The sequence below is a fragment of the Sceloporus occidentalis genome, unplaced genomic scaffold (genome assembly GCF_023333645.1).
Source record: "Sceloporus occidentalis isolate IW3139 unplaced genomic scaffold, rSceOcc1.0.p SCAF_183, whole genome shotgun sequence".
In the NCBI taxonomy this organism is placed as follows: domain Eukaryota; kingdom Metazoa; phylum Chordata; class Lepidosauria; order Squamata; family Phrynosomatidae; genus Sceloporus; species Sceloporus occidentalis.
In genome coordinates, this window is record NW_028317163.1 from 1005470 (window position 1) to 1018054 (window position 12585).

A 12585-nucleotide genomic window follows, 5' to 3' on the forward strand; every position below is an offset into this window, starting at 1 on the left:
GATTTTGCTCCATTTTCAGAAATATAAACACATATCACATTCCTCACATGATTTCATTGTAAATTATCTTTTTTACAAGGAAAAAAAAGGCAACATTTTTTTTTCCCCCAATTACAGTTTATACAGAAAATGATTGGCCATTTTTTTTTTAATGTCTTTTTTTTTTGTACAGTACCATAACAACAGTGATAGACTTGAAACGATGGAATATTTTATGTGTACACGCAAATTCTCACCTAAGCAGCAGAGATCTTTTATTTTATTTTTTTCTCTGAGGTCTAAGAAATATGGAAAATATTTTGGCTCAGCTCGGCAGTAATGCAGTATTATCTTGGACCGAGAATACAGCAGGCTTGTACAATTTAATAAATTGCCACTTAGTTGCTCTTAAAAAAATGTCAGTGTACAACATCTTTGATATTGAGGTCATACAACAGGACCTTCATACTACGCGGTACAATAGAATTTTAAACCAGTTTGAGACGCCTGGTGCGGCATAATGATTTCCAACTGGAAGCGCCCGAGCCAAAGACGGCCCCTCTACTTTTTGGGCATAACTTTTGAATAAATATTCTAGAAACAGTTTATCTGCATATATGGCCAGTAGATCTGTAACCCGTGTCTTTTTTTGGGAAAACAATTTACCAATGGAATGTCCAAACAAACTTAAAAAAAAAATAAAAATGAATAAATTAATTTTTGTGCTGGGTGTGCTTGTAAATTTCCTTCATTGTAGTATAAAATAATCACACAAGATTTAATTTGTTTTCCACTTATTCAACTTGGATGGCTTTTCTTAATTTCCTTTGAATATGTAATTTTTTTTAATTATTATTATTATTATTAAATCCCACCACCGGCTTACTCATCTAATTGCAATTGTTGCCGTAGGTAACTCATTAACAGTCAAAAATGGGTTAATCAGCCTTAGCAAAATAATAATACACACACAAAAAAAAAAAATCACCAGTTTACTTTCCAGTGCTCTAAACATGTTCCACGCAGGAATTATCTGAAAGGTGATGTTCGAAAAAAGAACATTGTCATTAAAATAGCTTGAAGAACATGGTAAATCCTTTTAGGGTTGACATTTGGCAAATAACTTAAAAAAAGAAGATGCATTGAAAAATACTCTCTTTAATATACATCAGGCACAACACTCTGTTAGCAATGCTTCATCTGCATAAAACGTTTCGTGGAACCATTGGATCATTTCATGTTGAGTGTTTACCCTTGTAACACACCATAAGTGTTCTGAGACCCTCTTTAGAACCTTCCAACACTATAAAAGGCTAAAGCGTGACAGATACATTAGATACTGAGGTCAGTGCTGCATTCCTTGTAAGGTCTCCTCCGTTGTTCTTGGGGATGTCTTGCACTTCTCAATGTATCACTTTTCAGACTAAGCCCATCCCGATCTCTGTTAGATCTTTGATCTTTGTTTCTTCTCTCGGGGGACCTCTCTCTTCTCCTTTCATTAGAACGATCCCTTTTTCTTTCTGGTGATCTTTCCCTTCTTCTGTCTGTTGACTTAGCTCGCCTTCTGTCTGGTGAGCTGTCTCTTCGTCTGTCCGGTGATCTCTTTTGATCCATAAATCGATCTAATGATTTCCTTCTTTTGGTTGGTGATCCATCCCTTCTACGCACAGGTGACCTCTCCCTGGGTCTTTGAGGAGAACTATCTCTCCGCCTGTCATATTTTTCTCTCCTCTCCAAAGTATTTTCAGCTTCACCTCTTTTATCGGGAGATGATATTTTCTGTCCATTGACCACCATCATGTCCTCTTTCCGTAGCCTCCTCTCGTCGGGGGACTGATCTCTTCTGCCGCTTTGTACAGAATAGTTTTTAGAGGACCCATTCCAAGTGTGGTGTTCTTTGTGTTGTCTGTTGTATTCCCTGTTGTTTTTAGGGTGCTTAACATACGTCTGTTTTTCCCCGTGTTGTAATGATTTGTGAAGATCTGGTGGATAGCTGAACTCCAATGAGGTGTGGTTTCTATCAGATGGCATCGTGTTCATTTTCGATACATTTTGAGGACTGTCTGAGAAGCTGTTCCTGTCGCTGCTAGGGTCTGGAGGGAAAAATAGACAGCGTAAGTCTTTTATACAGTCAGTTGAACACATTAAAAGCTAGAGCCTCCTCCATTATTAATCAATCACGTACACAAAATAATTAAATGAAGTTCAATATCTGCTTGGAGCCGTATACAATGACTCTACGCATTAGTTAATGCACTTCCGATCTTAATTTATTGCTTAATTCTAGGGTGAAAGCTAAAGTTAGCGTCTCATCGCACATTCGGCATATTGCGGTATCCTTATCAAGACTAGAATATTTTAGCTGCTCTAAAATTAATACATAACCTTTATTTTTATCTTTATCTATCTTTTTTTTTTTTTACCTGGAATCGGGTTAACATTATTTTTCCCCCTTTAACAGTCCAGGGAGAATTTTTTTATTTTTTTTTGGAACACTAACATTTTCATAAAAAAACTTTTTTTTTTTCCAATAAAGTAATAGGAAGACAGAAAAGGGAGATCCCCAAAAAAGTGAGTGAGATAGGGAAAGCTTTTCCGGATAAGTGTACGATCTCTTACGAAATTCCAATTTTTACTAAAATATCTATTTATTGGCGTTTTAAACTCTTTAATGATATAAAATGTAAAAAAGAAATATAGATTTCCTTCATTGTCTGCCATATGGCACCATGCTTTGATTTAAAAAAAAAAAAAATTAAAATTAAATTTAAAAAAGGAAACAAACTGCAAATAAAGTTTGTTTGGTAAACACATGACTGAAAATGGGTTTATTTAATATGTTTTAATTTTTTTTTTCTTTTTTTTTTTTTTAATATGGGCACAATGGCGAAACCAGACGTAAAGCCGAAGCATTGGATATTGTACTTACACGTACAGATCAAATAACGCAGGGCGTTCATGGATTGCTGTACATATTGAAAAACAGCGAAAAGCACAAGCAATGTAGTATACTAGGCCACAGCACAAAAACACCTAATATTGATTCAGCTACAAACCGTAGTTTGGCCCGTTAGGTAGAAGCTGGGCTCCACGGGTTTGTCATGTCTCATACATGCAGCAATATTAGGTGGAATCATCGCTGAGGAAGGAATAGCCCCCGCACCAAGTATAGTGAAAAAAGAGAGAGAGAAAGAGAAAGAAAGAAAGAGAAAAAGAGTAGAACATTTAGAATCCCCACATAATACGAGAAGGAAAGAAAAAAATAATAATAATCTTCATATTTCAAGATTTTTTTTTTTATTATTTTGTTTCCGGTCATGTTGCCTAGGTGACATCCAAATAAGGCTGTGAAATCTGCAATTTCTATAGTGACATTAGGCATTAAAATGTGACTTTGTAACAGACAAGACTACTGCATCTACTCAGGAAAATTGGAACAGAGAACAGGATGGCAGAAAGGAAAAAGAACATTTACATTCAACAAGAAAAAAGTCCACAGTAGACCACGACATTAAAATAAAAAGTACAAAAAAATTTCTCATTACAAAATTATGCAGCCTCTCTTTGAAGCGTGTTCCATCAGAGGTAATATGCCGGAACTTCACATTATTATTATTATTATTAAATAGGATTGAAATGACGAATGACCCCATGGTACTTTTTTTTTTTTTTCTTTACATCTGTACTATATAGCAGCACAACTTTCAAGTGTCATACATTTTATAAAAAAATTAAATAAAAAAAAAAGGAAACATTTTCATAAATTTAAAAAGGAAAATTTTTGTTTCCAAATCAAGTCAGTGCAACAACTTAGTCACAATGTAAGGAACCACCTTGCCAAAAAAAAATAATTATACAATTATACAATGAATGGAACAATACAGTGCATTTTTTTTTCCCGAGAAACCATAAAAAAAAAAATGGACAGTAAAAATATATACAAGGAAAAAATAGCCAACGCGTTTTACATTACATTTCATCAGCATGTGGATTTCTTTATTATATTAGTCATTTTAAATTCTTAATTTTTTTTAAGAACGTTTTGGTAGGGATTGGGCTTAGAAATACTATTCTCTTTCACATTATTCTCTTTCATTATAATTTTTAAAGAATAAAATATTGTCACAATTTTGAATAAATGTAAGACCATTTCTGTCTCCTGACATCTGCAGTTTAACGCATTTTCCAACCAAAAACACTTTTTGCATAAAATTAGTGGCTACCGGCAGCAACGTATTCCGAGTGGCAGGTCCAGAGGAGGGCACCAGACGCCCCGCTTCTCCTCTGCCGGTTAAAGGGAGATCTCCGATGTCCCCAACCAGTCTACTTATACTATAGGGGACGCTGTCCATTCAGGAACGCTTCTATAGCGAACTGTCCCTGATGAAGCACCGCCCCAGAACATAATGTTATATCCCGGCGCTTGTCTCATAGGATCGGAGACGGGGAGCATCACCCAAAGTAAATACATTCCTCGTAACCAGTGATAAAACATCTTATTATGTATGGATACAAGGAAATATATGAACTCCATAATTACAAGTTGGGTAGGAGAAAGACCTGCTATAATTCTGAACATTGGGAAACATTTAGGTTCTGTCTTTCAACATTTGAGGAAGATGTTGAATATTCACTAGTGGTGTTTGGAGTGGCCAACATAAAAAAGAAAAAGAATCAATACTATATCAAGATGTATAAATAGCGTTACATTATATTTAATGAAATGCTCAACAGTATATTATTTGTTTTATGAAATGGCTTAAGTCGAAGGTATAATGGCAGTAACCCACAAATGGGAAAAATATCATGACATCCTTCAAAAACAGTTTCGATAGAAACTTCAAAGACCTTTGGTTGGGCAAAAGCCCTATATATAGGGCATTTAATCAGAACTTCTCTTAAATAGGACTATTTTACAATATAACTTCTTTAATACAATATTTGATAGAACATCCTTGACTCACATAAAATAGAAATATGCCCGGAACATCCAGATTACTGATTGCATATCTTTATCCATACTCTCTTAAATAAAATTTTCTCTCTTTTTTTTTTTTTATTTAGAACAATTAATATTTTTTTTTCTTATCTGGTATATATATATATATATATATATATACTGCTCAAAAAGCAGAAACTGGCAGTTTCACAAACCTTTACAGAACGTTGCACACAATATATTAAGAGGTTAATGGTTTTTTTTCCGTTTTTCTTTCAACATATTAAGGGATTCGCGTTTGTTTCTTTGTTTTTTTTCCCCCCCAGTGAGAATTACGGATACATTTTTTAAATAACCACTGTTCCTTCTTTCACTTTCGTTACAAATTAATCAAAACAGTTTGGCACAGTTCGATACAAGTATAGTTTTAACAAAAAAAAAAAAAAGACAAGTTTCGATTTTTTTTTATTCCTTCACCAATGATGCTAAGTTGATAATTCCTCTTCCAGAGCCCCAAGTCCACAGAAGCAAGCAGAGGATGAGTAGAAGAGTGGATAGAACTCAGTACAAGCGAAGCAATTAATCATATTTCGCAAAAGTTGGTAAGACACTGGTGATTAAAAAGTAAAAGGAAAAAAAAAGGATTTCCTGCTCCAGATCTTGAGAGAGAGATCATTCATGGAGTGATGGCAGGAAGCAAAGCAATGGTTTCAGAGTTTGACCCACCATATTCTGGGACAGAACCATCTCCACGTTTCAGACTCAGGTGTACTCTCCGTCCGCCATTTTTAATCAGTTCAATTGCCCGAGCATGCTTCATGTTCTTTGTAGACTCGCCATTAATTTCCAGAATTTCATCACCAACCTGATGTAACAATGAGAAAAAAAAACAACAAAAGAAAACCTTGTAAGTATAGATAAAGAAAAAAAATACCTGCGTGTAATTATTTGGCCAACAGGTCCGTGTTACCTCCAACAGTAAATACCAAGGATGTAAAAATAGTCTTGGCCTTTCAAGATCGGTTGTCCTCTACATGGGGCTGTTGTTCAACCCAAGGACAGAGTGATTTTTTAATGAACATTATCCTGACCTTTGGAAATAGAGATAGCAAGCTCAAAGAAACATTACTGCCATCTACACGTCTGTTCTTCTCATCTCTTCAGGTTTCTTTGTGTACCACAAATTAAACGCCCAGAAACACATCGGTAAAAACTCAATGTTGTTGTTATCATCATAAAAAAAAATAGATGCAATCAAAAAATGAAGCTGCTTTTAAGGTACAAAGAATGTATTACCGTGAACCACGGTGATAAAATAGTATCTACACAAAGTTTGACTCAATTGAAGAGAACCTTGATACCAAAAGGTCGAAAAAAAGGTGTGGAGCTGCATGAGATACTGGCCCAGATTCCATGAAATTTATAGATTTGAGAGGGGTTCCCATGTTCCTTGTGTCTATGTTTACTACATAGTAAGTAGGTTTTAAAATATATACACACAAATTATATAAAATAACTTAAATTTGTAATATTTGATTTGAGTTATCACGAAAGATCCATCTGTGAAAAATAAGCTCCCAATACCCTAATGGATCTCCAACTCTATGTGGTCAAAAGGCATCAGATACGAGCCACCTATATTTACCTGAAAAAGGGGGAAAGGAGTGTGAGAATTGATACATACCCTCATTTTCCCACATTTTTCTGCCGGCCCTTCTTCAGCGAGGCGCAGCACGTAGAGATTCATGTTATATTCTCGACCTCCCCGGAGACTGAAGCCAAATCCTTTGAGCCCCCGGTCTAGTTCCACCGAATAAAATTCTTGATCCTGCTTTGGGAAACAGATTCATCGATTAGCAAATGTCAACGTCCTATCGACGTACTAAATGACAAAAACAGCTGTTAATAATAACCAACATAAAACATTAAACAATAAAAACAACATAAAACATTAGACCATGTTTAATAAATACGGCCAATCGTTTAATCAACGAGCCGTAAAGTCTTGTAGATCTCCCCCAAAAATAGTTTTTTAATAAGTAGAGGAGCACTAGATGGTTTGGCAAACTAATAAGGATGCCAGAAGGATCTCAAATTATATTCCTTGTAGAATAAAATCGAACGCAGGGCGTTTTTTGGGTCGATCACAGAGCCCAGTTTTTTTATATGTGACTATATACATCAAACGAAATGCTTACCTGCGCGGCAGGCGGTGTTTTAAATTCAAATTGGACTTCTTGCTTTGGTTTGGAATTGTTCCTAAAAAAATAAAAATCAATCATAGTCAAAAAGGCTTTCTGAACAAAAATAGATAAAAAAAACAAGAATAAAAATTATTTTAGTGACACCCCCATCTGGATTTCTCACTAAATCATGCTGGCAGGTGTGTTGGGTGCTATCGGGGTTACTGGTGACGGTTCAGAGATCGTCGAAGCAGTTATGAAGTCTAAAATGTTGAATTTCCCTGAACCAGAAGTGGTTTCCCAGAGTTGTACCAATCCGTCCTTAAATCGCATATGAAAGGCCTTATGCTTCTATGTAATTAACTATATGATTAGGCTTACGTTTAGATATTTTTTAGGTTATATTGAGTTATGTATGTTTTTACATGTTTTATTTATTATTTATTCATTCATTTTTTTTTTTATTATTACATTTTCAAAATAATCTATTGAAGCCCCGACCGCCTTACTTTGTTTCCTGTGGTATTGTCTGAGGAGTATGCGTGGTCGTTATTGTCGCAATTTTCTCTGCGTTGGTCAGTAAAGTGGCATTGGACGATTCTGCAAAATACAAAAAACGGGATCAAGCATTCAGATTTCCGACGTATATTTTGCCAAACAAATTTTTAGTACTGATGGAAATTTAGAAAACCTACATTTACTTAAAAATAGGACCTGTTTGGGTACAAAAATATATAATATTGATGCCCTAGTTATGGTATAAATGACATTTCTTGGACAAAGCCCTAAAGGTGACCATTCATCGTGGAAACCAACGCGATGATCATTTGTATCTCTGTTTTGTTGAGTTTCCATCTTTTGTAACAAATACTGTTGGTCTGGTTAGCAAAAAGAATAGAATAAATCCATGTTCCAATTGGTCTTTTGAAAACAAGATTGTATCAAGTAAGCACAAAGTCTCTATAAAATGCATATTTAACGTATATTAACGTAATTAAATTCCCTCTAGGACACCGGCAATTTGATTCATTTGGATACAAGAGGAGCCCAGAGACAAAGTGCACCAGACATACTTGGTAAATTGGATGACGAGTTAAGAGAGGACCTTCAAATCTCTGACTTCATCAGGTTGAATTTATCTGGTGTTAGCAGATACGTTGGATTTACGATATTATGCGAGTCCGGCTTAGTAACCAATATTAGAGAACTCCCAATATTATACTTTCTGCAGTGATGTACGAACAGTTAATTCAAAATAATCATAATCAAGGTAACCCTTGCATTTTCATTACTCCGGAAACGGCATAGCAAATGGTTCTGTATCTAGCCAGGGGACACATATTGTGGCGCTGTTTTCACTAACAGTGCTAGTCCAATGTTCCATTAAATGACTATGAAAGAGTTAACTGTTTTTCAAGATTTGTGTTCTCCTCAATATTCTTCTTATAAAGAAAAAAATTTCATGGGTTTGTCGCTCCTCAATCACAAAGAGCTTTTCAAACCACAGAACAGCATGGCAGGTGTTGGTAAAGGTCTCTTGGCTATTGTACAGATTTCTATATGCAATAAAGGTAATTCAGGTTACAATTGTAATCAGGAGAGGGGTGGCAACTTCTGGCCCGGGGGGGGGGGGCAGGTTAAGCCAAGTGGCCCCATCAGCCCCTCTCCCAGCAACATACGCACTGGCACACAGAGTTACACAAACCTACACACTCACGCTAACACACACACTTATCTTTACACTGACATACACTTACACATAGTCCTTCACACGCACCGGGTGGTCCAAAATTGTTCATGAAGGGCCGGTCCAACCATAGCTAGGGACTTGCGTTTTCATTAATTCTCCTAATTTGATTAATTTCAGTGAAACATGAAAAAAAAAAGATAATACTTTACCATCTCCAGGAATGATGCGAAGAGTAACAGTGTTTCCTGCTTCTTTGATTAAGTTAACAATGTCCGAATGCGATTTGTTGGTGATAGAGCACCCGTTGACGGCCAGGATCCGATCTCCCACTTTCAGCTTGCCGCATCGATCCGCCGGGCTTCCTTCTATAATCCGACCTATTTTGTGGGGCATGGCCACACATGCATTGCCGGCTTTTTGCATTGAATTGTTTTAAAGTCATAAGACATTGAAGGGGACAGCAGAGAAGAATCGGAAAGGGAAGAGAGAAGATTAAGGGTTAATAATGCATTGAGCATAAGTTATTAGGGCAGATGGACTGTATATAGGGAAAACATTGGCAAAGGTAGGTGGTTAAATTGTTGGCTTTACAGTGAAGCAGTATTTTAAAACAGCAAAATATCGGATTGTCTATATAGGTCGCCATGGTGTGATAATAACAAAATGGAGTTTGCAGCTCAAGTAGTTGAAACTATATCTAGTCTGTGCTTTTGTTCATAAATCGTTGTAAAGGCTCTAAAGACAGAGATCTTAAACGGAAGCCGAGACCGGTGGAAATACCAACATTATCTGATTATTTTCCTGTCCTGAAGTTCTGCCCCATGTGCTTACAGCACCTTTATAAAGGCTGTCTGAACCAATCAACAATAATCAGCAACTTAACAAAAGGTAAGAGATAACATTGTTCCCATAGTAAACACTTGATATGATCTGTAAACACCCTAACCGGTCGGCGACAGACGTACTTTAGGCATCTGTTAATATATACATATATGCTGTTGGCATAAAGTATGATTGATCTCAATGCTTCATTCAATTGATAAAAGTTTCCAGATTTTATGACTTTTGGCCAAAGATCAATGTTAATGTGTTTCATGGACGTGCTCTGACCACACAACTTCATTGTCTTTTCCATATTGTGCGTCCGTGAGGTCAGGCACCACAGGTCCAGATGGTAAAGTCGACCAGTAATAATCAACATTTCTGAACCTAAACATTAAAAGATTTTCCTTAAAAAATATATATAATTGTTGAGGCAGTTTCCATTAGCATCCACACCGTTGTGTTTTTCATCTGCATCAATGCCACTTATTTTTGTGTGCGCCTCGGATAAACGTTCCACATGCCTTTGCCAATATTTTGTACTTTCTGGAGTGTGAAAGATAATCACCGCATCGGAAAGGCTGTCCCTACCACCACTTAGTGCTACATGACTAAGCCAAACGGAAATGGTTTTTTTTTTTTCATTACTAGAAATGGAACATTAAGCAGGATTGCTCAAGTAAGCAGGGCTCAAAGTGCAGATCGGAAGACAAGAAATGGAAGCGCAGAATGCAGAATATAGGCACAGGGAAAACCTTATTCATTATCAAAACCTTCATAAATATTATATAAACGTGTCTGGAAAGGATCAGCAGAAACCATCCGGTATCAGACGGCACCATTACTCTCTTCTCGAATGAAAGGGTTAACTCAAGTGTTTTTGGAGCACCGGAAACATTAAAATACTCACTGACCATTGGAGTTTAACGAAATCAAACAAAGTGTATAAAATGGTCTTCTGATTCATTATGTTGATTATATTGTAATTATTATTGAGCAGTCGAGAGAGCAGTTTCGGTGGTCGTTAAAGGGAAATCATGCAGTAATATTTTTAAATAAAACAAAGTGTGCGTAATTTCAATCGTATATTCATTTTGATGACCTAATATCCTACAGAAATAGTAAGGAATGGTTATATCTCTAGGTTTGCAGAAGTCCGTTTGAGGGGGACTCATAAGAACCCTCAAAATGATCAAAATGGGTTTGGATTTACTAAATCTACATTTTTTAACATATTTCATCTTTATTTCCTCAATATATTTAATAAAATATAGTAACAAAAGGATATAAAAGGTATCTTAACTGGGGGTCTTCACTTGATCACTCGGTTGGCCCAATACTCTAATTTATTTTTTTTTAACTCTTATATGAAAGTACAACTTATGAAGGTTTGTCCTAGGTTTTTAAGATTTTTCCTAGTAAAACGCTACATAATTTTGATCATCAACCGGTATTAGGCATCAAGGTTCCAGGCACTGCAAGCCTACGAGACAAAATGGCCGCCCCGATTGCATTGCTTGTCAAGTACTACAAGACTGAAACTGTATACCTAATCTAAAATGACTTAAGGAAAGATAAATCATATTTAAAATGTAATCATATCCATATTTTTCAATTATTTTTATTTCCTTTTAAAGGCCTTACATTAAGAAGAACAGAACAATTGTTATATTAAATTATTTTTTTATTAAATTAAATAAACATTTTTTCCTCTGTGCATACTACACGGAATACTCTGCTTGTAAATATTTTACAGGGGGCATTCAACATTTAGAAAATAAAGGTCAAGCAGGTTTTTTTTTCTGCTATGTTGTTTAATACGGTTAAAATATTTATGTAAAAAGAGTTCACTTGATGTTTTAAAGTGCGTTTCTAAATCGCCTCTTTCCTTCAGACTCCAGGTCAAATCACACAAAATATTTCAAGGTCTAATGTATATTTTAGTAAGAATAGAGGCCACCGAAGATAATGCTTTTATAATCATTATTATATATTTTATATAAATTTATACATATTTTTTTATATTTATGTGTTATATTATTTTATATTATTTATATTATATAGAAATAAATATATATATATTAAGCAAAACAATAACATCTTAAGTTAAATCTGTTCTCTTAAAATGTACTATTGCCTATGGATAGGAGAATAATTAATTGAATTAAACTAGAGTCCAAAGCATGACAATCCATCCATTTAGAATTAAATTCCATGAAATTGCCCGTGGATCTTGGATTTGCATGGTTAAGCACAAAAATACCACATCCTAAGAATAAACATGTTGATTTCTTCTGTTTACTTCAATTCCAAATAAATTCAGTAAGAATACAGTTTTCTGTGTAGCCGATCTCTGGATAGAACTCGTATTTGCTGGTGTTTATAGAACTTACCAAAAGTTGTTCCAGCTTCTGGTCTGCTGACGGACGATACAATAACGAACCCAAAGCCTTCGTTTTCCCCTCGCCTGATTTCTACGTCATATGGCTGGATCCCTGGATTACTGACCACGATACTTCCGCCACATCCGCCACTGCCAATGCCGCTGGTGCTACCGCTTCCGGAACTGACGGTGTTTAGAGAGTTCTGGCTGCCTTGAGGGGTGCGTTTCTCCTCGGTTAGAGAGGCTGGCTGGGTACTGCTGTGATGCGAGGAAGTGGGTGAAGCTGGAACCTCATTTTCCGCTTTTAGGACTGAAATATTAAATTTTTTTTTTTTTTTTTAATTGTATGAGATGCATTTACATAACCAAAACTGCCCACAAACACAAAGAAATTTAGAATGTTTATATCTAGTCTAATATTACTTGGTCCACTGGTCCAATGGAATAACTACCACCAGAAATGGTAGCGGCTAATGCAGTAAGGGGATTAAATATGGCTCCTGAATCTAAGACAAGATCAGGGAGTCTTAGAGCAGGAGAAATGGGTGACTAGATGGGACAAATGGGTCTGGCTGCTGGCAAATTCTAT

At 35.8% G+C, this 12585-nt stretch overlaps 1 protein-coding gene across 2 annotated transcripts in view; it reads right to left on the reverse strand.

The window, feature by feature from the left end:
* Positions 1-1311: 1311 nt before the first annotated feature.
* Positions 1312-12585, reverse strand: part of LOC149278705 (membrane-associated guanylate kinase, WW and PDZ domain-containing protein 1-like) — a 152076-nt gene continuing 140802 nt past the window's right edge. Inside the window, exons 17-23 of one of the 2 annotated variants that reach the window (XM_089501834.1) lie at positions 12007-12306; positions 9001-9204; positions 7611-7701; positions 7117-7177; positions 6603-6746; positions 5645-5783; positions 1312-2072 (exon numbers count right to left, since the gene is read on the reverse strand). In XM_089501834.1, coding sequence (XP_089357960.1) covers positions 1312-2072; positions 5645-5783; positions 6603-6746; positions 7117-7177; positions 7611-7701; positions 9001-9204; positions 12007-12306 — 1700 coding nt within the window. Of the gene's footprint in view, positions 2073-5644; positions 5784-6602; positions 6750-7116; positions 7178-7610; positions 7702-9000; positions 9205-12006; positions 12307-12585 lie in introns of both variants that reach the window. The other variant, XM_089501833.1, reaches the window with a different exon arrangement.